Source organism: Syngnathus leptorhynchus, chromosome 17 (genome assembly GCF_054491065.1).
Source record: "Syngnathus leptorhynchus isolate UIUO chromosome 17, UIUO_Slep, whole genome shotgun sequence".
In the NCBI taxonomy this organism is placed as follows: Eukaryota; Metazoa; Chordata; class Actinopteri; order Syngnathiformes; family Syngnathidae; genus Syngnathus; species Syngnathus leptorhynchus.
In genome coordinates, this window is record NC_141211.1 from 3,483,343 (window position 1) to 3,508,669 (window position 25,327).

General features: G+C 45.8%; 6 protein-coding genes across 9 annotated transcripts; 5 read left to right on the forward strand and 1 right to left on the reverse strand.

Annotated features, from left to right (window-relative positions):
- Positions 1–269: 269 nt before the first annotated feature.
- Positions 270–4,219, forward strand: rskrb (ribosomal protein S6 kinase related b). The gene is made up of 13 exons (XM_085936023.1): positions 270–413; positions 768–1,058; positions 1,128–1,211; positions 1,289–1,357; positions 1,460–1,529; positions 2,142–2,249; positions 2,374–2,414; positions 2,490–2,517; positions 2,680–2,769; positions 2,841–2,929; positions 3,005–3,115; positions 3,188–3,301; positions 3,358–4,219. Exons 1-13 carry the CDS (start codon positions 390–392, stop codon positions 3,526–3,528), a joined length of 1,290 nt encoding a protein of 429 aa, XP_085792149.1. The 5' UTR covers positions 270–389; the 3' UTR covers positions 3,529–4,219.
- Positions 4,220–5,065: 846 nt separating this feature from the next.
- Positions 5,066–9,547, forward strand: aldocb (aldolase C, fructose-bisphosphate, b). Its single transcript, XM_085935586.1, has 9 exons — positions 5,066–5,194; positions 7,009–7,125; positions 7,215–7,426; positions 7,697–7,751; positions 7,840–8,000; positions 8,124–8,207; positions 8,284–8,458; positions 8,535–8,734; positions 8,810–9,547. Exons 2-9 carry the CDS (start codon positions 7,014–7,016, stop codon positions 8,900–8,902), a joined length of 1,092 nt encoding a protein of 363 aa, XP_085791712.1. The 5' UTR covers positions 5,066–5,194; positions 7,009–7,013; the 3' UTR covers positions 8,903–9,547.
- A 248-nt stretch (positions 9,548–9,795) lies between these two features.
- pigs (phosphatidylinositol glycan anchor biosynthesis, class S) lies at positions 9,796–12,927 on the forward strand. The gene is made up of 12 exons (XM_085935585.1): positions 9,796–9,891; positions 10,145–10,284; positions 10,349–10,460; positions 10,567–10,656; positions 10,721–10,812; positions 10,943–11,183; positions 11,256–11,398; positions 11,523–11,637; positions 11,709–11,854; positions 11,936–12,033; positions 12,107–12,317; positions 12,395–12,927. The coding sequence occupies exons 1-12, from the start codon at positions 9,873–9,875 to the stop codon at positions 12,671–12,673; spliced, it is 1,686 nt and encodes a 561-aa protein (XP_085791711.1). The 5' UTR covers positions 9,796–9,872; the 3' UTR covers positions 12,674–12,927.
- A 13-nt stretch (positions 12,928–12,940) lies between these two features.
- On the reverse strand, positions 12,941–13,866 carry LOC147043097 (TLC domain-containing protein 5-like). The gene is made up of 2 exons (XM_085935587.1): positions 13,668–13,866; positions 12,941–13,562 (listed from the first exon to the last, which is right to left on the reverse strand). Exons 1-2 carry the CDS (start codon positions 13,864–13,866, stop codon positions 13,045–13,047), a joined length of 717 nt encoding a protein of 238 aa, XP_085791713.1. The 3' UTR covers positions 12,941–13,044.
- A 665-nt stretch (positions 13,867–14,531) lies between these two features.
- On the forward strand, positions 14,532–17,795 carry rcc1l (RCC1 like). 2 transcript variants are annotated; one of them, XR_015068762.1, is made up of 12 exons: positions 14,532–14,681; positions 14,950–15,243; positions 15,312–15,441; positions 15,512–15,640; positions 15,718–15,784; positions 15,854–15,990; positions 16,067–16,248; positions 16,540–16,627; positions 16,778–16,951; positions 17,031–17,116; positions 17,297–17,446; positions 17,686–17,795. XR_015068762.1 is itself a non-coding variant. In XM_085936493.1 (11 exons), exons 2-11 carry the CDS (start codon positions 14,959–14,961, stop codon positions 17,372–17,374), a joined length of 1,356 nt encoding a protein of 451 aa, XP_085792619.1. In that variant the 5' UTR covers positions 14,532–14,681; positions 14,950–14,958; the 3' UTR covers positions 17,375–17,672. The 2 variants fall into 2 exon arrangements, 1 of the variants encoding a protein (XP_085792619.1); XM_085936493.1 differs by lacking the exon at positions 17,686–17,795 and having other exon boundaries at positions 17,297–17,672.
- Positions 17,685–25,022, forward strand: pou2f3 (POU class 2 homeobox 3). 3 transcript variants are annotated; one of them, XM_085936495.1, is made up of 13 exons: positions 17,685–17,818; positions 18,126–18,183; positions 20,980–21,008; positions 21,668–21,769; positions 21,854–21,959; positions 22,022–22,110; positions 22,464–22,640; positions 22,722–22,863; positions 23,091–23,224; positions 23,300–23,449; positions 23,543–23,588; positions 23,664–23,781; positions 24,341–25,022. In XM_085936495.1, exons 1-13 carry the CDS (start codon positions 17,783–17,785, stop codon positions 24,378–24,380), a joined length of 1,227 nt encoding a protein of 408 aa, XP_085792621.1. In that variant the 5' UTR covers positions 17,685–17,782; the 3' UTR covers positions 24,381–25,022. The 3 variants fall into 3 exon arrangements, with proteins under 3 accessions (XP_085792621.1, XP_085792623.1, XP_085792622.1); XM_085936497.1 differs by lacking the exon at positions 17,685–17,818 and adding an exon at positions 17,844–17,919; XM_085936496.1 differs by lacking the exon at positions 17,685–17,818 and adding an exon at positions 17,930–18,049.
- The last annotated feature ends 305 nt before the right edge of the window (positions 25,023–25,327 follow it).

The window sequence follows — 25,327 nt, forward strand, 5'->3', positions numbered from 1 at the left end:
ATTTTTAGAGCTTCACATCATGCATTATTTGTCGTTTCTTATGAATTATGTATCCCTTTAGTCATTCGAATTGGACGGTAAATGAAATTGACTGCCTGTACATCCGATGCCCTAATCTGGTAGACCAAGTAGGCGGTGCTTAAACCAGTTATTTTATTCCCGCGTTCCTATTGGCTGACGAGCGTGTGGGCGGTTTTGTCTATGGTCACGCCCATCCAGGATTAACCTTTTTTTTTAATGTCGCCATATTCTTTGCTCCGTTTTAGAGTAGATTATAGTGGCGTTTATTCGCCTCTCCTCTCAAGGTTTACAAAATTGTTTTGGCACCAGAAGGTTCCGAAGACGCTTTACGGCACCGATGAGGCGCGCTCGCGTGTGCTGTCACGCAGATGGGGGCCGACGGCAGCAAGAAGGTAAACGGAGGGGAGGGGGGGCGACATTTTGGGACGGTATGACGCTGATGATGCGGGGCTCCCGTTTCCATGGTGATCATTCCCCCCCCCCTTCAAATACGAGTTTTTGAATATACTTTGCGATACTTTGATCAATAAAACGGCAATATTTTGTGTATGTTTCTACTACTGGAGGCTCAGTAATAGAATCCTCCACGCTCCGTTACACAGAACATCTGCCGTGTGACCCGCAGGCAAGCAGCAGTCACGTGACTAACACGTCACTCGTTGAGCCGTTTCGAATATAAGTGGAAATCATGTCTGATGAATTTATTTGCCACATTTCTCCATTCTTGACTTTCCAAACTCCACCAGAAGCCGGCTGATAGGCGCGAGGAAGAGCCCCTCTCGTCAGGCTGGCGTGGCTTCCTGTCCAGCATGGGCCTGTCGCTGCCTGCAACCTTGTGTCGTCTGGCGCCGCCCGCTTTACGCCTGGGTCGCCGGCACATGCTCCAAGGCAGGGCGCCTGACATCCCCGAACACGTCCTGAGGCTGGCGGGGGTGGGCCCAGACAAGTTGAGATCCGAATGGAGCCTTCCGGGCTTCGTGGCTATGTTCCTACCCGAGTTCCCCCACAGGGCTGTGCCGGGACAAGAACATTTTCAGGTGGATGCTTTTTTTTTTTTCCATGCCTTGCACGTGCTTGTGTTCAAATGTATTTTGTTGCTCTTTCAGGTGTTAGGTTACATCGCCAAAGGTTCTTTCGGACCCATCTTGAAGGTGAAGGACAAGGCCAAACAGAGAACGTATGCCGTCAAAGTGGGTCTCAAATAATTCAAAATCATTCAAATGATGTTCTAATGTGACGCTGAAAGTGTTGTGACGATATCGTGCAGGTAATTCCCAAATCTGAAATCCTTCGATTAGGCGTGCTGGAGCAGTCAAAAGAAGAGGTGATAGTTCAGGTGAGTACTTGTCGAGTTCTCGTCAGGCAGAAACGTTTGAATTTCCCCGCTAAGTTCTAGCCTCTACCCCCGTCGGAGCAACTCTTTGAATTTTCCCCTCAGCGTCAGATTCGCCACCCGTTTGTGCACGACCTGCAGGACTGTTGGCAGACGCAGCGCCACCTCTACATTAGTGAGTCAGCCACAGAGCAATGAACCCCCCCCACCACCACCACCCCAAAGAACCCCCACCTTCAACATCCACACCTCACCCCTGAACCGACAATTCTCCTCAATCCCGAGGCTCAGAAAATTGTGCTGTCTTGCCTCCATCTTCTTTTGTCCCCCCCCCCCCGTTCAATTATCCAGTGACTTAGAAAGTGTGACCTATTTTGTTTGACTGCCCGCCCCCACTCTGTGAACAAAAGCACATCCACTGGCCCTCTGGACTTCAGCGAACCCCCTTGCCCCTCTACCCCCCCTCCCCACTGTTGTGCTTGGGAATCACATCCCTAATGCACAAACTGAGTGTATGCAGATGTCAGTGAGCCACGTCATATGATTATTTTAATGCGATTATTCCTTTGATATTCATGTATTGCACAATAGAAATGAATACAAGGAAAAAGTCATCCTACATGCAAAGGCGTTTGTGAGCACAATCATAACAATCTAGCCAATTATTCATGAGCTCTAAGATGAGCTTTGTCGCCACCTGGCGTTTCGGAAGCTTATTGCTATCTCACCCAATGTGTGAAAAACGTGGACGTTTAATGTGTGTGTTGTTGACTCTTCTGCCTTTTAGTGTGCGACTACTGCAGCACCGGCGACCTTTACACCTACTGGCAGATGATCGGACTCTTCGCCGAAGACACGGTGCGGGTTTTTGCCGCCGAGCTGGGCTGTGCGCTGGGTGAGCTCACGAGTCCCGTTTGGACTAATTATAAAGACGGTCATGTAATTAAAGCAAAGTGCAGCTCCCATGTTAAATGTGGAGCAAGTTTATTAACATTTGCTCTTTTTTTTCTCCTCTGTAGGATTTCTTCACGACTTTGGTGTCATCCATAGAGATGTGAAGGTAGGAAAGTTGATTTTTGTCTCAAAGTCAGCTGAGGACACATTGATAAATGTTGTGTATCTCAATTCCATACAGATGGAGAACATCTTGCTGACAGATAATGGTAAGTCAACTAATGTCCCGCAGAGGGCAGCATTGTGCCGTTTTGTAAACATCCAGAACCTTCCTGACATCCACTTATTGGTCATGAATACGAATGAGAGTGATAAAAAAAAATTAATTGCGTCCGCTTCAGAGGTTCATGAGAATTAATGGTGCATTCCAGGACACCTCCGTCTGGCCGACTTTGGTTTGTCCCGCCGCCTGGAGCGAGGAGGTCGGGCTTTCACCATCTGCGGCACCATCCAGTACATGGGTGAGGAACAACCCGCCGCATCATTCTATGACATAAAAGGGCATTGTGAGCACGCTCTGTTTGCACCGCAGCCCCCGAGGTGCTGAGTGGCGGTCCGTACAACCACGCGGCCGATTGGTGGTCGCTGGGCATCCTGCTATTCTCGTTGGCTACCGGCAAGGTGACGTCGTCATGGAAACTCCCGAGTTTTCATCGAATTATTCAGAATGCTGTTGATGCTTGAATTTCTCCTTAGTTCCCATTGCCTCCAGAGCCGGACCACTGTGGCATGCTGAGGAGGGTGCGGTCTTTCCCCTATGAAATGCCCCTCACCCTGAGCCCCCCTCTGGCCATGCTCATCACAGAGGTGAGGGCAGTTAAAGAACATCTATTTCTCCTTTTTGGCTTATTTTCACACTCATGCGTTCTCTCTGTACAGCTACTGTGCAAAATGCCCGCCCGCCGACTTCGCACCCTGGATCGTTTCCAACGCCAGACCTTCTTCCGTGGACTCAGCTTTGACCAAAACCTGCTGCAGCGCCACCCTGTGGAGGTAATTGAATCTAAAGTACGATACAGCAACTGTAACAACCCAACCTTTCTTCCCAGGTGATCCTGGAGCTGAGGGAGCGACCCGACCGCGCAGCCAAAGCCCGCCGAGGCCTCACGCTTTCACTGCAGCCACTCAAAGGCTTCGAGTACGACTCGTTACTCGGGCCGCCAAACACGCCCGATGCGCAGCTGCAGGAAGCTGGCCCGCGTAAGGAGGTGTTTGTTTGATTCCGTCAATCGAGACAGCTTGCATCACTACGGAACCGACTTTGTAAGGTTTTTGTTAACGAAATGACGGGTCCATCCCTAAAATGGCCACGTCGAGAAGAAACAGATCCTCCATTGTTGTTTACTGCATGGCCTTAAACTACACTCGCTATCAGGTTACCCTTTCACAACAAAGCGTGCTAAACTGGACCGACGACCCGATGTCGAGGAAATATCTCAAGGACTCGTGTGTGAAATTCAGCAGGAATTCAGGAAGACGTTTGTATTTCAAGCAGCCATTTTGAGCTAAACTCAAATCATCTTTTTCAGGGCCTCAGCATTCCTAAATGGTCAATGAAAGTCCAGATGGTCAAAGTCTGCTCTCACATGATGCACAAAAGAATCTCAGGCACCTGAAATGTTTACAGTTTGTTTGACACCAAACCCAAAAAGAGAGCACCTTTCTAAAGCTTTTGTGTTTGCACAATAAGAAATGCGATTTGTTCATGGACTTGAACGTTGCCTGTCGATATTGCCGCAACTGGTGTTATAGAAGGAAAGGTCACTCAAGCGGAGGACAATGCTCCCCATTTTATTTTTTGTGTAGTCACTTGTGCAAGCCGTTTTCCAGATTGATGTTTTCACAGGTACAAAGCTTTTTTTTCTTATCACCTATTTTATTTCCCGATATACCCGAATGCCTCACGAGTGATCCTGACTTTTGTGTTTTGTTGAGAGAATGCTTGTTTTTATATATATATATATATATATATATATATATATATATATATATATATATATATATATATATATATATATATATATATATATATATATATATATATATATATATATATATATATATATAAAAAAAAAAACTCTTTATACAATTCATAGGAGCGTTTAAGATGTCTTTTTGAACAATAGGGTGTGCTGCGTTTGTCACTACGCTTGATTGGAGCAAATTTCAACATGCAGGTTGACTCACCAGTCATTGCCCAACTCTGTCACTGTTATGACACGTTGACCGAGAGATTACATAGAATCCTGCACAATGACATCTTGTACAAACATTCTGTCAAATGTGATTTCCTAAGTTCATTTTCAACGTTTTCAAAAAACAAGGGTGGAAGAAACAATTTCAACAAACAAAATAGTACAGTTTCCTTGATTCAAATGAACAGTTGTAAATTATGAGCTACTTGTACAGAAGGCAGCTAAAAGAACACTTCTGCTTTTAATGCTGTGTCATCCCGATCTTATTTAGTAACAATAATAACGCAATGCATTACAAACAGTGACGCAATGCAGAACCGACGAGAGGTTACGTGTTGAGTGCGAATAAAAACAGAGCATTCTATTTTATATATATAAAAAAATACACAAAATGTGCAGGTTTACCAATTCAATACGTCTGATCGTTAAACGGTCGAGTTTCTACAGCTTCCTGAAGAAGTCAACTTCCTCACACATTCCATTGACGGATGATGCTCTTCTGCGCATGCGCAATGCCGACCGCCCTGCCTCCTGCAAGTATGACGCAGTGCCCACTCCGCCCCGCCCCGGTTCCCCGAGGTTTTGTAAAGCGTCACGTTGCTCTGCAGCGCAGTCGGTCTCGGCGGAAGCTCGGCATCCATCTCCTTGGAACTCTTCTCGTCACTTCGCACTTCCCCCCCAACAAGAGAAGGTAAAGGATACATATCTATCTGACCACAACTGCCAAGCGCCATTTTGTTTCCTCCCTGTCGTGATGCTGAGGCTTCATCTTTGCCTAGCTTAGCTTTTAACCGTGAGCTAACGGAGAAATTCTCAACTGTCAGCTCTCAGAAAAATGTCATCTCTGCGTGTTATCATCATTTCATTTGCTTATTTATAGTTTGTCGAGGCTCACAGAACTAGGGCGAGAATGGGATGACCTTCAAGGATGACAAGGTGGCCTGTTACGTCGTCGTAAATGAACGGCTCGGGCTCGATCGTACTCGTCCAGCGATGTGAACGCTGGTGCGCGTGCACGTATGATGCCCGTGAGAAAGGGTGGCGTGCGCGCGAGTGAGTAGCTGCTCCTGAGCACGTAGACATCCTTGTTGGGGAGGGGGCGGGGCCAAAGGATATACACTAGTAGTGAAATTGTTGAGTATTTTTCAGATGTTTTTCGAAATTTAAGGATAGTTGACGATGCGAATGAAGTCTATGGATGGCGCAGTGCAGAAATGGCGACTAAAGCGCTGCGCAACAGGCTGCAACCCCCCCGCCCCCCTCCCATTTTTCCATTTGTGACTGCGGACGCCCCTGCTGCACTCGACCTGTATCAGCCTCGGGGTTGCTTGTTTACATGACAGTGAAGGTCTTTTGTCTGACAAGTCACACATTCTTGGAATTTAAAGGATATGAAGGATAGGGAACAAAATCCCCCCTCAAATTGCTAGATGCAAAATTGGGTGCACAAATCAATACAAAAAAAGGCTCAAGAACATCTAATAGAAAGTGGATAGGACTCAATCAGGCCATTTTGTTTTCAAGCATCCATTTTGTATACTTTAATATTAACCATCCAATATTGGCAGATTTAAACATGCAATTAGCCTCATAGCATAATTGGTGTAGGCGTTTATCAATGTGATTTGTCTCAGTTGGCGTTTGGATTTGCAAAATGTTTTCGCAACACTTTTGGAGCTCCTACACTATTCCGTGCTTGACAAAAGATAGCTGCTATTTGCTGAGCGTGTGTTTCCTGTGGGCTGACGCCGCCACCTTTTGTTCACTTTTGATCAAGTGTAAACAAACGGCTACGACCTCTTCACATTCACCTGCATCGTGTGTTGTTTGTTACCTCACGGCGCTCCCTAAGCCGAGGATTAGCACGCAGGAAGAGCGAGGCCTGTTGGGCCGGCCTCCAGGCCCGACTCACTTTGTCACCCCGTCAGCACACACACACTTCTTTTTGTGCCGCCCGATCCATTGTCTTCGCATGAATGCACCCCTCTGTGTGGAACTCCGTGTGGAAGTTTACTAGATTGCAAACGCGTCCAAAATGTTGTCGTTAGCGAGACGTGGAGTCATCGAATCTCATTTGTATGGTTGTATTGATTTCCTCTTTGTTCTAAGTGCTTGGCATCACAATGAAAGGCAACGATTAAACGGCATGAAAGAAAGATTGAATGAAGGAGGCTGGGAAAAAACGAAGCCGCCGCTAGGGTTGCTGAGGAGAGCACGGCGAGCCCAGCAGCATCCCGTTACGTAATAGTAGCTCCGCCTCTGTCTGCTTGTGCAGCAGAGAGCTTGCGTAATCAATTATTTATGGCGGAGCACAGCAGGGGGAGGGGGGAGGATAAAAGCGTGCTCGTCGGCACGTCCTGACTGCTTGCGGGTTCCCTTCAGTCACGAACCAGATTGTCTTTGAGGAAAATTCCGCCCTAAAAGTGAAAATGCAGTTTTCTTCGGATGCTAGAACATACAGTTGCCATGTTGGATGGGTGACATAAAGATAATGTTTGTTTTCAGCCACCATGACTCACCAGTTCCCCGCGCTGACTCCCGCTCAGAAGAAGGAGCTGCAGGACATCGCCCTGAGGATCGTGGCCCCCGGCAAGGGCATCCTCGCTGCCGACGAGTCCACCGGTATGCCTCCGTCGCACGTAGCGAAGAAAAAAAAAAAAAGCCATAAAAAGCACCGGAATGTCTTAACATGAAACTTAAAATTCTTTTAGGCAGCATGGCGAAGCGCTTTACCCCCATCGGCGTGGACAACACGGAGGAGAACCGCCGGCGCTACCGTCAGCTGCTGTTCACGGCCGACGGGCGTATCGACAACTGCATCGGTGGCGTCATCTTCTTTCACGAGACGCTCTACCAGAACACCGACGACGGCACGCCCTTCTCCAAGCTCATCAAGGACCGCGGCATTGTCGTCGGCATCAAGGTGCGCTCTCAAAATGGCTGCCGGCGGTGTCCATTTTGTTGTCCCGTGGGTCTGCTCTTGACAGGGATCACACACACACGCTCTCACAGTGTTGTGTCAACACGGGGTCAGGTTTCAAGAGCAGGCAGTTCATTACATCCAACGCAAGAGTTATTTAAATTAACCGTTTAACCTGCAAAACTTCAGTTTAATTTTTTTGTCTGTCCATTTCAAAAAATGTTGCACACAAAGGTTTTCCCATCCCTGATCTAAAGTGACTTTTTTTCGCAGGTGGACAAAGGTGTTGTTCCCCTCGCCGGAACCAATGGAGAGACTACCACTCAAGGTCAGAGTGGCGACAGCACATAACACAGACAAATCGTCATCGACCATCTTCAGGTGCTTGACTAGTGCCTGCTTCTCTGTGGTCGCAGGTCTGGACGGGTTGTCAGAGCGCTGCGCCCAGTACAAGAAGGACGGCGCTGACTTTGCCAAGTGGCGTTGCGTGCTGAAGATCAGCGATACCACACCCTCCGAGCTGGCTATCTTTGAGAACGCCAACGTGCTAGCACGCTACGCTAGCATTTGCCAGCAGGTTGGTGCTTTTTTTTTTGTGTGTGTGTGAACTAGCATTACCTAGGCATTCCCTTGTGTTTAGATGAAGGTGTGATGGCGTTTTGGACAATTCTTTGCTAACTTTGTACGCTCCTAATTGCAGAATGGCATCGTTCCCATCGTGGAGCCAGAGATCCTCCCTGATGGAGACCATGATCTGAAGCGCTGCCAGTACGTCACCGAGAAGGTAATCAAGCTCAATTCCTCTTTTATGATCAGAAAGTAACAAAAGTGCTTTAACACGCCCATCCGTCCACCTCGAGGTCCTGGCCGCTGTGTACAAGGCTCTGTCGGACCACCACATCTACCTGGAGGGCACGCTGCTCAAGCCCAACATGGTCACCGCCGGACACGCCTGCCCCACCAAGTACAGCAACGAGGAGATCGCCATGGCGACCGTCACCGCCCTGCGCCGCACCGTGCCTCCCGCCGTCACAGGTGAGACACGGCCGACGTCGCGTCACTCCTCACGCGTAGGGCCTCGCCGCTCACTCGTCGTTGCTTTTTTTTTTAGGCGTCACCTTCCTGTCGGGCGGCCAGTCGGAAGAAGAGGCCACTGTTAACCTCAACGCCATCAATACCTGCCCCTTGGCCAAGCCCTGGGCACTCACCTTCTCCTACGGCCGCGCCCTGCAGGCCTCAGCCCTACAGGCCTGGCGAGGGGACATAAGCAACGAGAAGGCCGCAACCGAGGAGTTCATCAAGCGGGCTGAGGTAGACGATATTCTCAGGTCAGAAGGCTGGTTGTCGAGTGGTTTTTCTGAACGCATTTCGTTTCTCATTTTTCAGGCGAACAGCTTGGCCGCCCTGGGCAAGTACGAGTCCTCCGGCAGCGGTGGCGCAGCTGGGCAGTCCCTCTATGTGGCCAATCACGCCTACTAATAAGCAAACACGTGACCTAGTTAGTCTTATATCTGCTCTGCTATTAAAACCCGCGGCCCTTCCTCCCCACACACTTCTCGATCCATGCATCACTGGCCTGCGCTGTCTACTGAACTTCATTACGTTGATTAAAACATTAGGTGTTAAAAAGCAGAAGAAGGAGCACACTGAAAAGAGAGCTGCTGTATTTTTATGATCAAACAAATCAAATCAGTTGAAAGTATTTTGGAGGTAGGACCAACACAAAGAAATAGGCTTTTTTGTCTCCTAGCATGTGTGTGGGACCAAGCAAATCGACATAGTGACATCGAGGAGGCAATGTTGGTCTGAAATGATGCAAGAGACTCCATTAATTAGTCAACTTTGTGTGTGTGTGTGTGTGTGTGTGTGCGTGCGTGCGTGCGTGCGTGTCCACGTTAGCTTTAAATTGCACAGTTTTAATGTATACGGTTGTGTGTAGCTGTCAATATTGTGTGTCATTCCCTCTCCCCAGGATTGCAAAGAAGTTCATTACTATGATGCTTGGTTTGTGGGGACTCACTCACTGCTGTATTGGATCAACTGTGATTGTTTGTGTTGTTAATATTGTTCTTGAAGCACTCGCTGTGTCAAATAGTTAAGACAAATAAACTATATTAAACTAAATAGCATGTCTGCTTGTATTTTTCTGGGTAGTCTTTATTATATATATTTCATGTTGCAACTTCACACAGTAAAGTGTGCATCCTTATTTTGCAAGTAAAATGGGTGGAATAATTTCTTGTAAAATATGATTAAAATAAAAAAAACGCTATCTACTTGAATGCAGTTGTTAAATAGATGCTATATTGGGTATTTTAAAATATATAAATAAAAACGGGCAGACTTCGGCCGTAAAGTGTTGCGTGGTGTCGCGAGATTATTGCACAACGTGACGTCACATATTTGAGCATGTGACGTGTGACGTTTGCGCACCCATTCATTTGCAGAAATGGCTTCCGCGGAAGTGGGTGAGTACTTGCAGAGCGCTGCTTCTTTCACCTGTCAATATTACTTTCCATGTTCAGCCAACAGTGCTTCTTGGTTGGAGATTAATAAAAAAATATCATATTTTGTGTTATGCTCTGTAGATGACTTTAAACACTTTATGTGGCCGTAGCGCTTTGAAAAAATCTGGCTAGCATCGAGAGAAACTAACCTCAAAGCTACCTTTCTTTTTAATGCCACAAATAATAACTTCCTGGGGATTTTTTTTTTTTTTAGAGAAAACGCGCAGCCAATTCGCCACCATTTCTATCGTGGCCGTGGTCATCCTGGTGGGAATCCCTGTATGGTTGCGGACCACCACCACGTACCGCTCCTGGTTGCCCATGGCTGAGATTCAAGAGCTGGCTGAGCTGCAGGTCAGCCTTTGTTGTCTTTTTCTTCCTCGGCTTCGTTTTGACATTTCCAGAACGTTCCTTGTAGCTGCATCTGAGTACCGACGTGGAGGTGGTTTTCGTACGTGGGACGCTGACACCAGAACAGCAGAAGAAGCTTCCCCTGACACGCACACGAGATGAGGACCACGAAATTGACAGTAAGTTACCAAGGCGGATCTTCATCTCCTAACCTTTCTTCTATGGCGTTTTTGCATTGTGTGTTAGCATTAATGTATTTCAATTAAAAAAAAAATACTTTTGCAGGAGAGACTTCTTTGACTTATAGATATGAAATGCGTTATCGCACTGCCACCATCATGGAGGAGGACGCCCTGAACCAGCCCACCGCTGATGGTCAGTCTCACAATTTGCTTGGTTTGTCCTTTGAATCAAGGCCTTTTCTTTTTTTTTTTTGCAGCCATCGATCAGTCCTTGCACGCACTCAGCGAAAGTCCGTACGGATCTTTGGTGATTTACATAATCCCACTATCGTCTTTGTTGCTGCCTCAGGTTCAAACTTTAAAGTCTCTTAAAAAAAAAAAAAAAGCTGTATAAAATGGTTGTGTATTGCATCATAAGAAAAAAAAATCCTTTTCAGGAAAGAAAGTCGGGCATTAAGCAAAACTTTTCCTGCTAACAGGATGTGAGGGTTTACGTGGGCCAGCGACGGACGGCCCTGCTTCGCGCGGGCGCCGAGACGAAGGGGGGCAAGACGCTGGATCAAGTGCTTGCCTATACAGAGACGCGGGTCAAGGAGGTGCTGCGGACCATTTCCTTCAGCCACGACGACATCACGGCCGCCCTCAGCGACAGAGTGAGACTCAGCCCGGGACGTCCACAAACCAAAGCTGACAGCATGAGAGCCTTCAAGTCCAGTCCTGGTTAGGAACACGAGCTATACATTCTAAAAAAAATACAGAATCCCTTGGTCACCATTTTGCAACTGTTTATAGGTTACGAGATCACCTTCAGCCTGCTGAATCCTGACCCCAAGTGGCATCGCATCTATTGGGACATAGAGGGCGCCGTCTACACCTACGTCCAACCGATGCTCTCCAAACTCAGCCCCTTGGCTAATTTTAGCGTTGACTCTCAGGTTGTTGTTTTTTTTTTTTTTTTTCGTATTGAATCGATCAGATGATGAATCGGTCTGAATATAATTGAATTATCAAATCAATTATGAATGAAATAACTTTCAAAAGCGCATGTTGTGTTGGCAGATGGTGTACTACTCCTTTCTGGGCGTCAACGCCAAATTCGACAACAACCACAACGCCTACACGTTGAGCGTCGACAGCCTCGCGCACGTCATCAATCCCGTCGAGGCTCGACTGGGTAACTCAATGATGTTTCCTTTGGAACGCCTTGAAATGAGCTAACTTTTTTTTTGGACATTTTGCGCTCAGGCTCCAACGCAGCCTCGTCCAACCCGCTGCTCAACTTTCTGCTGTATGTGCCCGACAACCAACATATGCCGCTCTACATCCTCGATGAGCAGAAGCGACAGGTTCCCTCCAACGCCTTTCATTCGCCGCAATGGGGCGGAATCATGGTGAGAGATGATCTGGATTGTTGACGTTAACTGCTAACCTAAATATAGAACATTGATATTAAGATTCAAATGTCTTTCTAGATATATAATGTACTCGGCTTCTATGGACCGGATTTGCAAACTTTCGACGTGAACATCAACATGACCAAAGTGATGGGCGTCTTCCTCGCTCAACTACGGTAACGTCACACGTCTTCAAAGAACGACTCGACGCGAGTGACATCACGAGACCCCCTCCCCGCTCGCTCCCAGGCTGCTGCTGGGCGTGCATCCCTTGTCACCTCCCGCCGGATTCCTGTTGGCGCCGCCCGACAGCTCGGGCCTGCTAGACTGGGAACTGGACCGTCTCATGTGGAGTCGCACCGTGGAAAACATCGCCACGGCGACCACCACCATCACATCGCTGGCGCAGCTGCTGGACCAGATCGAGAACATCGTCATCAACGACAACATCGCCGAGCAGGTGTGCGCGTGCATGCGATGTTTTTTGGGAGAGAGGAGAAAATATTTTTCACCCATTAAAGTCGCTCTTTGCCACAGGTGTCGAACGCTGTGGCGTCGCTGCGGCTGGCGAGCGCCGAGCTGGAGTCGGGCAACTTGGCCTTCGCCCTGCAGTACAGCAAGGAGGCCATCTCGGCTTCGGAGCGGGCCTTCTTCGACCCGTCCCTGCTCCACCTGCTCTACTTCCCCGACGACCAGAAGTTCGCCATCTACATCCCGCTTTTCGTGCCTGTGGGTGTGCCCGCTCTGGTGGCGCTGCTCCATATGCTTGTGGAAGCCATCCGCAAGCGTAGGAACAAGCATGCCAAGAAGGACTAAAGAGGTGGGTGAAGATTGTCATCTTAAATTAAGCTTTCCCCCGAAGAATGCAAAAATGACTTTTGTTTTTTTAAATTTGGACAAAAGAACGAAAGGTACTGGACAGCAAAGCATTCTGGGGGCTTTTTCTACGTCAGGGATTTTGAATGCTTTTATTGAGTGCCCACTGTGACTGTTCAGCACTACTACTGGTTTACTTGCTAATAAATAAGGTCTTTTTTTTTTCTTCTAAGTTATTAAAAATTAAAACACTACTTCTAAGTCCTCATTTGTATTTATTTCCGACATGGCGCGATGAGACAAAAATAATTCTTCGTGTGCTCTTTTGCCCATTTGCAAGGGTCCCCCATAAGAAAGAATCCAGACGTCTTTTAATGGTGACTGTCGTGAGAATCTTTGCGCTTCTCCTGCCACTGTTTGTAGCGCATCCGACTTTTCTTGTATCCAAACTTGCCGATATCCACCATGAACACCCACGCCAGCCCGTACATCACCACGCCTCCCAACTTCATCGCCAAACTAGTCCTGGGTGAGGTCAACTCGGAGTAGAAAAGGGCAGCGCCCACGCCCACCCGCACGGTGGCAAAAAGGAAGATGAAGAGCAGGTCGACGGCGTCGCCCAGCAGGCTGTCGTAGCGGCCCAGCCGGCGCAGGAACCAGCGGGTCTGCAGCAGAGGGTTGGTGAGCTCGCTGCCGAAGATGACGGCGCACGTCTCGCACGCCGACTCGCCCGTCAGCAGCGCCAGCAGGATACCGACAATGCTGGCGGCGTGGTGACCCAGCATGACTGTGCCCTCGCCGCCGAAGCGTACGCACCAGGCCATGTCGAACAGGAAGTAGCCCAGACAGACGCACAGCGCTGACGTCTGAAGACTCGTGTTTTCACTACCTGGCAATGACACATTGATGTGTGACATCTCAGTCCACGTAGTGCCGCTTCAGTCCTGCCTAGCAACAATGCAAATAATGGCAAATGGGAATAAAATTGTCAAACCAGCATGTGTGAGGGGCCAAGGTCCATCCACAAAGACCACGTACGCCGTCAGCATCACAATGACGACGCCGTGCGTCAGTGTGACGAGTCGACAGTTCCACTCGGACCCGCGCTGAGGCGAGACCCGGCACAGTAACGCATAGAGACCCAACCAGCCCGCCAGGCTGCACAGAACCTCCAGCAGTGCCATCGCCATCATAAACTCACTGGAATGGTAACAGATTTTTCATCTTAGGCTGTTTGCTGTCCACATACAGTAAATCTCAACCTGTTGGTGCACAAGCTCCCTCTAGTGGCATGTGAAAGAAACTACCCAAATACAGTTCAGTTGTATTTAGCTTGAAAGGGCCACATTTATCATTTTACACTGCAGTTCAAGTTGTACATTAAATGTTAGTTGAAAGACTCTCACCATAATGTTGTGTTCCTTCATAAAGTTGCGTCAGGATGCTTGAAGATCATGTTTCTGGCAGGAAGAACCTTGTGCACCACGCATCCCCATGTTCACCTTCTTCCAAAGGTGATCCTCTTAAAGGATTATTGTCTCTGCGCAGACACACGGTGCTTGGAGCTCAACTCAGATGAAATGATCAGTTGATAGCTAACTATTAAATCTAAGTGTTATTCACCTTTTTTCCATTTTTATTCAATTTTAATTAATTTTGAATTATGAGAATAAAGAGGTCCAGAATAAATCTTGAATTTGAAATTCAACTATTCCGACTTGTGCTTTGACCCAGGACCTGAAACAGTAGGTGGCGGTACTGCCCTGTTAGGTGGCTAACCGCCAAACAATCCAAAAAGAGGAAGACAAACTCTATGACGAAGAAGAAAAAAGCGGAAGTTGAAACATTTCTTTTCCGGGTCGAATGTGCCGGTGTTACATGTCAAGTGATCCCGTGTGCAACTTAACATGTAACACCGGTACATAAATAAACACACGAGAATGCCATTGGAACCTTTGATCGCTTAATCAAATTTTTCTTTCTGATTAAAACACAAGAAAGGTGGAAAGTAAGTCCATCATGTTCGGTAGGCGTGTTTTTGTGAAAAAATGAAGCACAAACCGCTGTGTCTTAGTTTTTCCTATCTATACAATAATTTTATTTAAATGCCCGTCACTCGGTAAATTGAAAGGCACGGGAGGAAATCGTGTCTGTTTGTTTGTGCATGTTTTTACCCAATAAAAACAAATTATGTTATTTCTGATATGAGTTTTTATAGCATTATATATAAAGCAGGTCATATTGCTTGTTGAACATTGTTAATTGATGTTTTGCAGTTGAGCATCATGTCTCTTCCACGAGCTCGACGGCGCCTCCTCTCCTCCCTTAAATTGTATTACTGCGACCACGCAACCTTCAGCAACGCTTCAAACACTCAGGAGAAACCCGGCAGCAGTAGCCCGGTCTTCCAGTATGTGGGTCAGCACAAGAAACCCAGCCACAAAGTGTTCGTGTGGGGCTTCAGCTTCACGGGAGCGTTGGGCATCCCCAGCTTTGTGCGCCCCGACAGCGGCAGGAAGAAGCCACGCAAGTATCAGCTCACGCCTTACCGACTGGAGACAGAAGACAGAGTAAGAACAAATACACACATCCCGCTCCCAGCTACAGTTGTGTAAATAGTGTCGCTATTTTGTTTTAGATTTCATCTGCCGCCTGCGGTTATGGCTTCACTCTCCTGGCGTCCGCCACTAAAGATGTAACAAAGCTTTGGGGCGCCGGCCTCAACAAGGATTCGCAGCTCGGCTTTCAGCGCGCACAGAGCAATCGGAGTAAGATTCCGAATCCCCTTCGACCGTGCAGAAACAGATGATCCATAATTCATCCATTTTGTGTGTTCAGATCAGAGTTACGATTACGTCTTGGAGCCGTCGCCTGTACAGCTGCCTCTCCGAGAACCGCAGAAAACACGCGTAACGCAGGTGTCATGTGGACGAGCGCACGCGCTCGTGCTCACCGATCGCGAGGGAGGTCAGTCCAGATGCTGTCAATCATTTCTTCTTCATAGAGAATGATGTTTTTGAGTGATTGTTGTGCGTCCCTCTCAGTGTTCAGCATGGGCAACAACGCTTACGGCCAGTGTGGAAGACATATCGTGGAAGACGAAGCGTACAGGTGTGGAGCCGCTCTCGAAGCGCGTCTCGCGATAATGCCGGCGTTTTTCAAAGCTGACCTTCTTCACAGCGGAAGTCACATGATTCACAAAATAAAAGGCGTGGATGGCCGCGTGGTGCAGGTGGCGTGCGGACAGGATCACAGCCTCTTCCTGACCGAGACGGGGCGGGTCTACGCCTGCGGGTGGGGAGCGGACGGGCAGACGGGTCCGTTTGGATTTCTACCTATACATCATTGTACAGTGTCTAATAATGAGGACGCTCATGAGGTCGGTGCTTGCAGGTCTGGGGCACCACAAGGTGTGCTCTACCCCGACCGAAGTGCTGGGGGAGCTGTCGGGTGTGAAGATCCAGCAGGTCAGCACGTACGCTGACTGCAGCTTGGCCGTGTCCGTCGACGGGCAGGTGTATGGATGGGGGAACTCGGAATATCTTCAGCTGGCCTCCGTCACAGACACCACCCAGGTGAGCACGACCATAGTGCCGGAAATATTTAGTGGTTTTTTTTTTTTTTCCAACATTGGTGACTTTTTCGAGTCAGTTTACGCTCTGGATTTGCTTCTCTGGTCCTGTTACGTTTGCAGCTTTGTTGCTAGGCAGACTATATGGGGCACGATTACGTCTGCCCTTAAGTGATATATTTTTGTCATAATCATTTGACAATCTGTGTTATGAATTTTTACCATTGTGCATCATCACGGACTGGGCCACTCGGGAACCTGCCCCTCCCTCAATGTTCTAAATTTTGGTTTCCAGATCAACTCCCCTCGTCGGTTGCCTATGCCAGGCTGCGGTCGGGTGACGCAGGCTGCATGCGGAGGCACGCAGGTGGCTGTTCTGAATGGTTAGTCAGTCCAAAATAAGAAAAAAAAAAAAAAACTTGTTCGATTTAATTCACATCATAACTTTTTAGTGCAGTGTTTTGAGCATTCCCTCTACAAATTGCATTTTATCTTTTCTAGTTGTCTTATTGGTATTTTTTTTTTTTCTTCAGAAAAAGGCGAGGTATTTGTTTGGGGGTATGGGATTTTGGGGAAAGGCCCCTTGCTGTCAGAGTCCTGCTCCCCAGAGATGATCCCCCCTTCCCTGTTTGGACACTCCGACTTTAACCCCTCTGTCGCCGTCACCAAGATCCGATGCGGCCTCGCTCACTTTGCTGCCGTTACTGGTAAAATCGTGGCTCTCTACAAATTGACGCATTGACAAGGATAAGGTGTTTTTTATTATTGTTTTTTTAATGCTTACAGATCGTGGCGAGCTCTTCGTGTGGGGAAAGAACCTCCGAGGGTGTTTGGGTATCGGGAAAAGAGATGACCAGTTCTTCCCATGGAGAGTAAGGGAGGGGTTGATGGGGGGTGGGCAACAAATAAGAATTAAATCAATAAATGTAGGAACAAAATAAAATAGAAATAGAGTCATTTAAGAATGCAATTATTATTCAAATAAATACATCTTGATGTCCAATTTGAGTAAAAACAAAATGGAACTGTAATGTATGTGTTACTGGTTTCAGGTTACTGTTCCCGGTCAAGTGGTGGATGTAGCGTGTGGTGTGGACCACATGGTGGCGCTGGTCAAGTCCCTCCTCTGAGTAGGAATAAAAAGCATCCTTGAGCTCCAAAGAGGAGGAACCAACAAGCTTGCTGTGTGGCGGTCCGCTGAGGTGGGACTTGTGGGGGGCTCCAAAGTGGAAAGGACATTTGAAATGCAACATTTGTAAACTAAAAACTTTGTACATGTTTTTAAAATAAATCACCTGGGGCATAACTAAGTTTGCCCTCTTGATTTATTTTCTAACTGTAGACCCGTCACTTGTTGCTAGGAAGGATTCGTAGGGCACCAAAAAAATATGGCCATGGATTTTGAAAGTTCTCAACTTGTCTTGTTTTTCTCGCACAGAAGTCGCCGGCAGTGCGACTCTTGAGTGTGTGCTTTCGCAGTAGGCCTCGTTGTTGTTTTATGCAAAGCGTGCGGAGCGCGATAGGACGCGCCGCAACGTATGCAAATGAGCCTCTCGGGCACAAGCGCCGCACAGGTGAGCCTTCCTCCACTCTGGAAAATGACAAAGTAAGTCATACTAGTTACAGTTGTTGAGACCAATTTGGAATTCTTGCATCGCTAAACAGACACCTTGAGGTAAGTTTCCAAATCAAAAATGAACTGACTCCCTTTTTTGCTGAGCTTTTGCCGGGAGTCTCCTTCTATGAATATTATAAGCAGCACATGATGTGGTGATGGTAGTGGTGAGAGCTCATTAGAATAACGTGTAGGTGATTTTCCTGAGACTTGTCCTGTCCAAATGATGTAGGTAAATCAGCTGAATTGTGTTTTTGTCATCGCAGGTCAGGAAGATGAGCGCAGACACTCTGGAGCATTCGGACACTCAGGGGGAGCAGACAAGTGAGGCCGTTTTACATTCTACTTTGTCTGCATGATTCGCAAAATCGACTCGCGCTCGCTCGTTCGTTTAGACGATTGGTGAGATTCGTTAAGAGTTGGCTATTTATCGGGATGGTTCATCTATTCTGTGGGAAATCTGAGAGTCAGTTATTTTCTTGGAGTACTCTGAATGTCAAATATAAATAAGAGTCAATTGAAAAGAACCATATATTTAGGAAAAATTTTAATACATATATTAAGTATAATAGCACATATGATTGTGTATACATACACAATGGGTGTGTATATCTATATCTATATATGTATAGAGATATACACACACAGTTACACAGGTATATAATGATCTAAAATCATGCCACACAATATTTCATCAGCGTTGTTGCAAAGTCTGTGATTTATTTTAATTGTCATTTTGCATGCTGTTTAACCGTTTTATTCATGAAGTCAATTTTCATTTGAAAGTGGGGAAGGTGTTTGTTTGTTGATACCTCACAGGCAGATTCAATGAAAATTTTATGACATCATAATGAGGATTTATATCAGGCTTCTGGTTCCTCGGTGTATCTAAGAAGTTGACACGAGTGTTTATGGTGAGAAGGTAGTGATAGAGGAAAATCCTGTGCGCCCTTCTAAAGTTTTCCTCAGTGTATGTTTAATCATAACTTGACGGAAATGAAAAGAAAAAAGGACCACAGCGTGCTTGCTTCAAGTTTTTTTTTTAATATGTCACCTTCCTTTCTGTTTACTGTCAAACTGACTTATAATAAAAGAAAAAAAAGTTTCGGTTTTCCAAATTTTAAAACCTATCAGGAGGATAACCATGCAAAGAAATATAGTCGCTTCAAAAGAATATTTAAAAAAAAAAAAAAAAATAAAAAATAAAAATGAAAATAAGTTCACTTGAATGTGTTTAATAGAAGAACAGCAGACAAAAGAAAATTCATCCTAATCGTAAACAATCCAAGCATCATTTTGTCACGGCAAAGTCGGCTAGCATAATGCTAACATCTTTTAGTGAAGCCCCAGTTAATACATAAAATATAAATATGTGTGTGAAGCTTGGTGGTCCAAACAAGGATCCCTTTGACCCATGGAGAACTCGCAACGTGCATGCGAGCCCTTTGTCTGTGCGTGTGTGTGCGTGTGTGTGTACAGTGGCAGTTGGTCGCCATAGCAGGATGGCCCCGAGGCCTGTTTGCCGAGAAATGTCGGCTGCCTCGCGGCTGAGGACGGCAACAAAATACAAAACAATAAATGGGAACTGTCAATAGAAATGCAGAACTTCCCTTTCAAACAATGGCCAAGTGTATGCGAGCCAGAAAGATTTGTAGATACGGCGGAATCCATGGATTCCATTTCTTAAAATACACTTTTAATATTGCTTATTGGGGATCATACGAAAAATAGAAGCCAGGGACACTGTGAATTGAGCCCTCCCCATCTCCGGGCTGCTTGGAAGAACAAGTATGTATTCTTTTTCTCCCAATATAATTAAAGAATTGTTAAAAAGGTGCCAGCCCTCGCCTGGAGTGAAGGCTGGCTGGATTGCATTGATGTTTTTTTTTTTTCATGCTAATCGAGTTCACGTCTTTGATCAGAATGTTTGCATTCTGGGTTTTTTTTTTTTTGGGGGGGGGGGAGAAATATTTTATCATAATTGGAGTGCTTCCAGCGAAGGTGTGTGATTACTCTGAGATATACACATGAATAAATACTTATTTAGATACACGGTCACACCCGTCTTCAGTTGAAATGTAAGAAACGTTCAAGTCAGCATGAGGTGATGGGCGCTACTCACTAATATACATTTTGGCCTTTTTTTTAATTTATTTTTTGTCTATTAAAATATTTCGATCTGCGGTCCATGTAATAAAGCAGTGGAAATGTTTGGCATTATTCATATCAGGAATGTTAGCATAAAAAAAAAGTTTTAACTTAATTGCCTTTTGAAATTAATGTCACATTCATTTATATTTACTCAAACCAGTGTTTTCCAAAGTCACCCATTTCAATATTCATTTTTAATGTCCTTTAAGATGCTAATTTTAATGTGGCTCTTCCTCACAACGCAAACATTAAAATATATCACTCTGGACAACAACAAAGTATTTTAATGTCAGCTTTTTCCTCAATAACTTTCTTTCAATCATGCAAATATTTTTGGGGGTAAAAATGCTTTCTTAAATTATTTATCATAATTATATGCATCTTTTACAATAATAGTTTCACGTAAGTGACCTGCCAATATATTTGTACTTTGTTACATTGTATTCTACTGAAGTTTTAAAACAAATGAAATGTAAAAAAAAAAAAAAAAAACATTAGCATGCTATGTTAAAAAATATCTACCAAAACTTTTTATTTTTTATTTTTTTTATCTTGCGTGTGTGTGTGTTAGAAGTCAGCAAAAGTCAAATTTGCATTTCATGGTCATTTCCATACTGGAACTTTGCCATCCGGGCTGCTTGTCCTCAGGGCGGGGCGGGTGGGGGGGGGGGGGCGCTCGGGTGTTGGGGTTGTTGATATATTTGCATGATGCGTTGTGACTATGGCTCCTCTCTCCCGTCACGCAGGCACATTTGACATTCAAATGGCGACACACCCACCAAGTCACTCTCCTCCTCGTCCGTCAGCATCCTCTCCGTATCCACGTCGTTTTGTCTGTCTGCCTTCCCATGAATTCAAATCAGTTGCCGTTGATGGGATTGCGCAATCCCAATGAGATACAATCGAGTGTAATTTCACCAGATCAAAAAAAAAAAAAAAATCATGTTTCCTCTCTTCTTGTCCTTTCAGAGCTTAAAGGTTCTGGATTCCACCGACCAGTAAGTATTTTATATTCTTTTTTCTTTTTTTTTTTTTTTTAAATGAGGCACAATCGCAGTCAAAACCTTAACTGGACTGCAAAATCCAAGAATGCCCATTTGAGTTAAGCATCCATGTTTTGCCCAAAAATTCTTCTTAAACAAATTTTTTTGGACAACTAACATCCTCAGGACAAACCAGCAGCCCCCCCCCCCTCCACTAGACCCCACCCACCACACCCCCCATGTCAATAATGACTCTCCTCCTCCTCCTCTCAGCACTCCTGAATCACCTCAAATAGTTTGCAGCTATTTGGATACTTCTCCAAACACTTTTTTGGCAGCCGGGAATTTTTGTTTCCACGTTATTTTTTTTTTCCTTCCCTCTAGGAAGTGCCACAGCACTTTCAGGGGCTGCTCTGCGTGGTGGTAGTGTGTGTGTGTGTGTGTGTGTGTGTGTGTGTGTGTGTGTGTGTGTGTGTGTGTGTGTGTGTGTGTGTCTATTTGCATAGTGGATCGCCTGAAGGGAGGGAGTATGTCACTCGTTGCAACTTGTATAGCGACCAAACTGGTCCTGAAGTGAGGGAATATATATACGCACACACACACACACACACACACACGCACACACACACTCGCATGCACTCGTGACCTAAAAGCACGCACTGTACTTTTTGCAGATCAAAACCGAGGACATCAACGACTCATCCCACCTGATTTCCTCGCTGAAGACATGTCACATGACGCAAAGTCCGTCCATGCACGCTTCGCACATGACTGGGGTAAATGGAAAGAATGAGAAAAACATCTGAGTGGATGGATGGATGATTGTTTACATTGGTTTGAACTGTCACCATGGCGATCAGGACCTGACGTCCCTGCACAGCATGCACGGCATGGTTTTGATGCCGCCGTCTCACCTGTCGTCTTCGTCCCCCTTCCTGCTGTCCCAGAACGGCCCCAACCATCAAGGTGATCACTACCGCCACACATATGAAGTCCACCCATCTTAACCTAATAACCTTCCACCACAGCTTTTCTGCAGCAGAACCTGATGTCGCTGCAGGGGCAGAACCAGAACGGTCTTCTGCATCACCAGCCCTGCTTGGCTTTGACTCCGCAGGTTAATGCCCCCGTCCCCCACTTCCTCCCAGTCTACACAATCTGTATAGACAAATCATACAGATGATAAGTTGGTGGAGAATCCTAATTATCAAAGGCGATGAGCATTTGTCTAAACAAATATGACTAAGGTATGGATCCGGTGCGGCAACATTTGGTGAGCTCAGATTGAGGGAGCTTTAAGGCTTTTTTTTTTTTTTAATGGAATTTGAGCAAAATCAGATTGACAGTGGTGAGGATTTTTGTGTTTGAGTCTCTTTGTTTACTGCTACTAAATAGCACTTTGTAAAGTTTGCTAACTGTCAAATCAACTAAATTCCTGAAAAATGTGACCAAATTGCGTCGCCGTTGCAGGCGATGAGTCGTTCGGGCCTGGTGGGCCCCTCGCTGGACAACCATATGGATATGTCCCACCTGCAGATGGTCAAACAAATGGCGATGCCGCCCCCGGAAGAACCCAGCGACCTGGAGGAACTGGAGCAGTTTGCCAAGGCCTTCAAACAGAGACGCATCAAACTGGGCTTCACGCAGGTATACGCCGGCCTCAAAACTATTCCGAGACGCTTTTTTTGGGGAACGCGTTGACGGAGAGTTCGTTGTGATGCATCCCAGGGCGACGTGGGCCTGGCCATGGGCAAGCTGTACGGCAACGACTTCAGCCAGACCACCATCTCCCGCTTCGAAGCTCTCAACTTGAGCTTCAAGAACATGTGCAAGCTCAAACCTCTGCTGGAAAAGTGGCTGAGTGACGCAGGTAGATTCGCGTGGGATTAGAAAAAGCCTTCTTCAAATGCCACTTTTTGTGGTCCACATCAAAAAAAGGAGACTGAAATTCCAAATTCATTCCATTTTTATCCCAAAAATATCAACTTTTCAAGAGTAAATATAAGTGCAAAAGAGCGCACACCCTCTTTAAAATGGAGACTCTGTTCAAAATTGTCCATGAACCCTCAATTAGTTGAAAGTTTTTCGACATTTCAGAAAACTCCCCTTCCGACTGCATGAGCAGCGCCACCTCCCTGCCGCCGCTGATGGAAGGCTACGGCCGCAAGCGTAAAAAGAGGACCAGCATCGAGACCAACATCAAGCTCACGCTGGAGAAGCGCTTCCTCGACGTGAGTCGCACATTGGATTGACTTTTGACCATGAACGGCAAGTTACACGCTGGGCACCATCTCGTGACTTCGCAGAACCCCAAGCCCAACTCCGAGGAGATCACGCTGATTTCTGAGCAGCTGGCCATGGAGAAGGAAGTAGTTCGGGTTTGGTTCTGCAACCGGCGCCAGAAGGAGAAGCGGATCTACTGCCCGGTCACCAGCTTGCCCATCAACTCCAGGATGGTTAGTCAGTCACTCACCGGCCTAATGTTGCCTTTGATTGTAAGCGGTCATCCAAATAAAATAAAAAGATTGTATTTTTTTTGGGGGATGTAGGCCGCTGCAGTGTCGCGACCGTACAGCCCGCTGGCTTCAGGCGGAGGTGAGCAAGTTTCTTACTTCTAGGTCCAATGTGTGATCTGCAACTTTGCTGAGAAATCTCATTTGTTTTCCGCAGTTTCTTCCAATTCATCTCCCAACTGCTTGAGCCGGGAACTTTCCCCCGTCGGCCTGTCCATGTCCTCGGGCTCATTAACGCCTCACATCAACCCGCCGCCGTCTTACAGCACTCCAGGGTGAGTCAAACAATCTTCCACGTTTTATCACTGCATGAGGTTGGGTCCTCTTTTTTGAAGCGCTTAGCCAGCATCTGGTGACAGCTCGAGGTAATTGCAAAACCCTTTAGGCGTGGGTGTCAACTGTTTGCAGATTTTCACCATTCGTAGCAGAATTTCATTTTATTGACATTACAAAAAAAAAAAGACCTGGTGGTTGGTACTCAATCTTTAGTTTTTAGTTTCAAGGTTTTTTATTTTTATTAAAGTGTTTTATTACATGAGTTTTGTATCATTTATTTATCATTGCAATGTAAATGATTAAAAACCAAACAAAATGTGTTTGGTTTTAATTACAATAAAGTTACTTTAAGATCTAATAAATAGAATGTATTTAGCTGTAGTTTGAATTGATCCAATGGATTGATCCAATGAAATCAAAGCACGCTGACAAGTCGTGATGTTGATCCAGTTTCTGCTAATCTAATCACCCAATCACGATATTTAATCGCAGTGAGTGAATGAATGAATGCAGCAATTGGATTATTTGAAGTAACACAATGTTCCGTGTGTGTTTCAGGCAATGGAACCGTTGGAATTCGACCGGCTATCTCCATTGAGGTAACTCAGCCACTTTGCTGATGTCTTGAATTTTCGAAGGATGTACAAAGAAGAGTTGGAGAAGGAGATGAGGAAAACTTTGAAACACATACAGTACCCAGGAAACATCGTGAGCTCTCGCCGTCAAGGCTTTCACGGTCCAGCTCATAAGCTTCAAAGTGTGAGACTGTTTAAAAAAAAATCCACTTTCAATTGCACCATGTCCATATAGCATGATATTATTATTATTTTTCTCTACATGCAGTTTTTATTTTTAGACCACTGGCTTGCAAGCAGTCAAACAATGGTGCTGAGATTAGTGGGCTGTTTGTTTTTTGCTGAAGATTGAATTTGAAATGAATCCTAACCCTAAGTTATACAAAAGAAAAAAATATATAATTACAAACAAGTTCAGTGCAATAGTGGTCTCAGTTTAAACATCTGGCAAAAGACCATCACATGACATTCACTTCCAAAGTAGAGAATGCAGTTTCTGAAGAAATTACGTGTGAAGGCTCAGAGGCTGAATGAAGACCTGTGGAATGATATCGATAGATGTCAAACAATACTGAATGATATACATACAACAATGAGGTGAACATGTTGAAGTTGAAATGGTTTGTAAATGTAAAAAATATAAAAACTCCAGCTGTAGAATGAATCATTAAAATACTTTATTTGATATAAAAATGGACTCTGAATTGTATGTATGTATGTATGTATGTATGTATGTATGTATGTATGTATGTGTGTATGTGTGTGTGTGTATGTGTGTGTGTGTGTGTGTGTGTGTGTGTATGTGTGTGTGTGTGTGCGTGCGTGTGTGCGTGCGTGCGTGCGTGCGTGCGTATGTGCGTATGTGCGTATGAGCGTATGAGCGTATGTATGTATGTATATCTATGTATGTATGTATGTATGTATGTATGTATGTATGTATGTGTATGTGTCTATGTATGTATGTTTTTCC

What these genes read in the sequence shown, in the direction of transcription:
- aldocb (XM_085935586.1), top strand. Translation starts at nt 7,014, where the DNA reads ATGACTCACCAGTTCCCCGCGCTGACTCCCGCTCAGAAGAAGGAGCTG. An exon ending in GCATTGTCGTCGGCATCAAG is followed by an intron (nt 7,427 to 7,696) that starts GTGCGCTCTCAA and finishes TTTTTTTCGCAG; the next exon opens with GTGGACAAAGGTGTTGTTCC. An exon ending in CGTGCCTCCCGCCGTCACAG is followed by an intron (nt 8,459 to 8,534) that starts GTGAGACACGGC and finishes TTTTTTTTTTAG; the next exon opens with GCGTCACCTTCCTGTCGGGC.
- LOC147043097 (XM_085935587.1), bottom strand. Translation starts at nt 13,866, where the DNA reads ATGATGGCGATGGCACTGCTGGAGGTTCTGTGCAGCCTGGCGGGCTGG. An exon ending in TTGGCCCCTCACACATGCTG is followed by an intron (nt 13,563 to 13,667) that starts GTTTGACAATTT and finishes TGTCATTGCCAG; the next exon opens with GTAGTGAAAACACGAGTCTT.
- rcc1l (XM_085936493.1), top strand. Translation starts at nt 14,959, where the DNA reads ATGTCTCTTCCACGAGCTCGACGGCGCCTCCTCTCCTCCCTTAAATTG. An exon ending in GACTGGAGACAGAAGACAGA is followed by an intron (nt 15,244 to 15,311) that starts GTAAGAACAAAT and finishes ATTTTGTTTTAG; the next exon opens with ATTTCATCTGCCGCCTGCGG. An exon ending in TCACTTTGCTGCCGTTACTG is followed by an intron (nt 16,952 to 17,030) that starts GTAAAATCGTGG and finishes TAATGCTTACAG; the next exon opens with ATCGTGGCGAGCTCTTCGTG.
- pou2f3 (XM_085936495.1), top strand. Translation starts at nt 17,783, where the DNA reads ATGCAAATGAGCCTCTCGGGCACAAGCGCCGCACAG. An exon ending in CGGGCACAAGCGCCGCACAG is followed by an intron (nt 17,819 to 18,125) that starts GTGAGCCTTCCT and finishes TTGTCATCGCAG; the next exon opens with GTCAGGAAGATGAGCGCAGA. An exon ending in GCTTGGCTTTGACTCCGCAG is followed by an intron (nt 22,111 to 22,463) that starts GTTAATGCCCCC and finishes TCGCCGTTGCAG; the next exon opens with GCGATGAGTCGTTCGGGCCT.
- rskrb (XM_085936023.1), top strand. Translation starts at nt 390, where the DNA reads ATGGGGGCCGACGGCAGCAAGAAG. An exon ending in GGGCCGACGGCAGCAAGAAG is followed by an intron (nt 414 to 767) that starts GTAAACGGAGGG and finishes AAACTCCACCAG; the next exon opens with AAGCCGGCTGATAGGCGCGA. An exon ending in CGGCACCATCCAGTACATGG is followed by an intron (nt 2,770 to 2,840) that starts GTGAGGAACAAC and finishes TTTGCACCGCAG; the next exon opens with CCCCCGAGGTGCTGAGTGGC.
- pigs (XM_085935585.1), top strand. An exon ending in AAGAGCTGGCTGAGCTGCAG is followed by an intron (nt 10,285 to 10,348) that starts GTCAGCCTTTGT and finishes CGTTCCTTGTAG; the next exon opens with CTGCATCTGAGTACCGACGT. An exon ending in TGAGGACCACGAAATTGACA is followed by an intron (nt 10,461 to 10,566) that starts GTAAGTTACCAA and finishes ATACTTTTGCAG; the next exon opens with GAGAGACTTCTTTGACTTAT.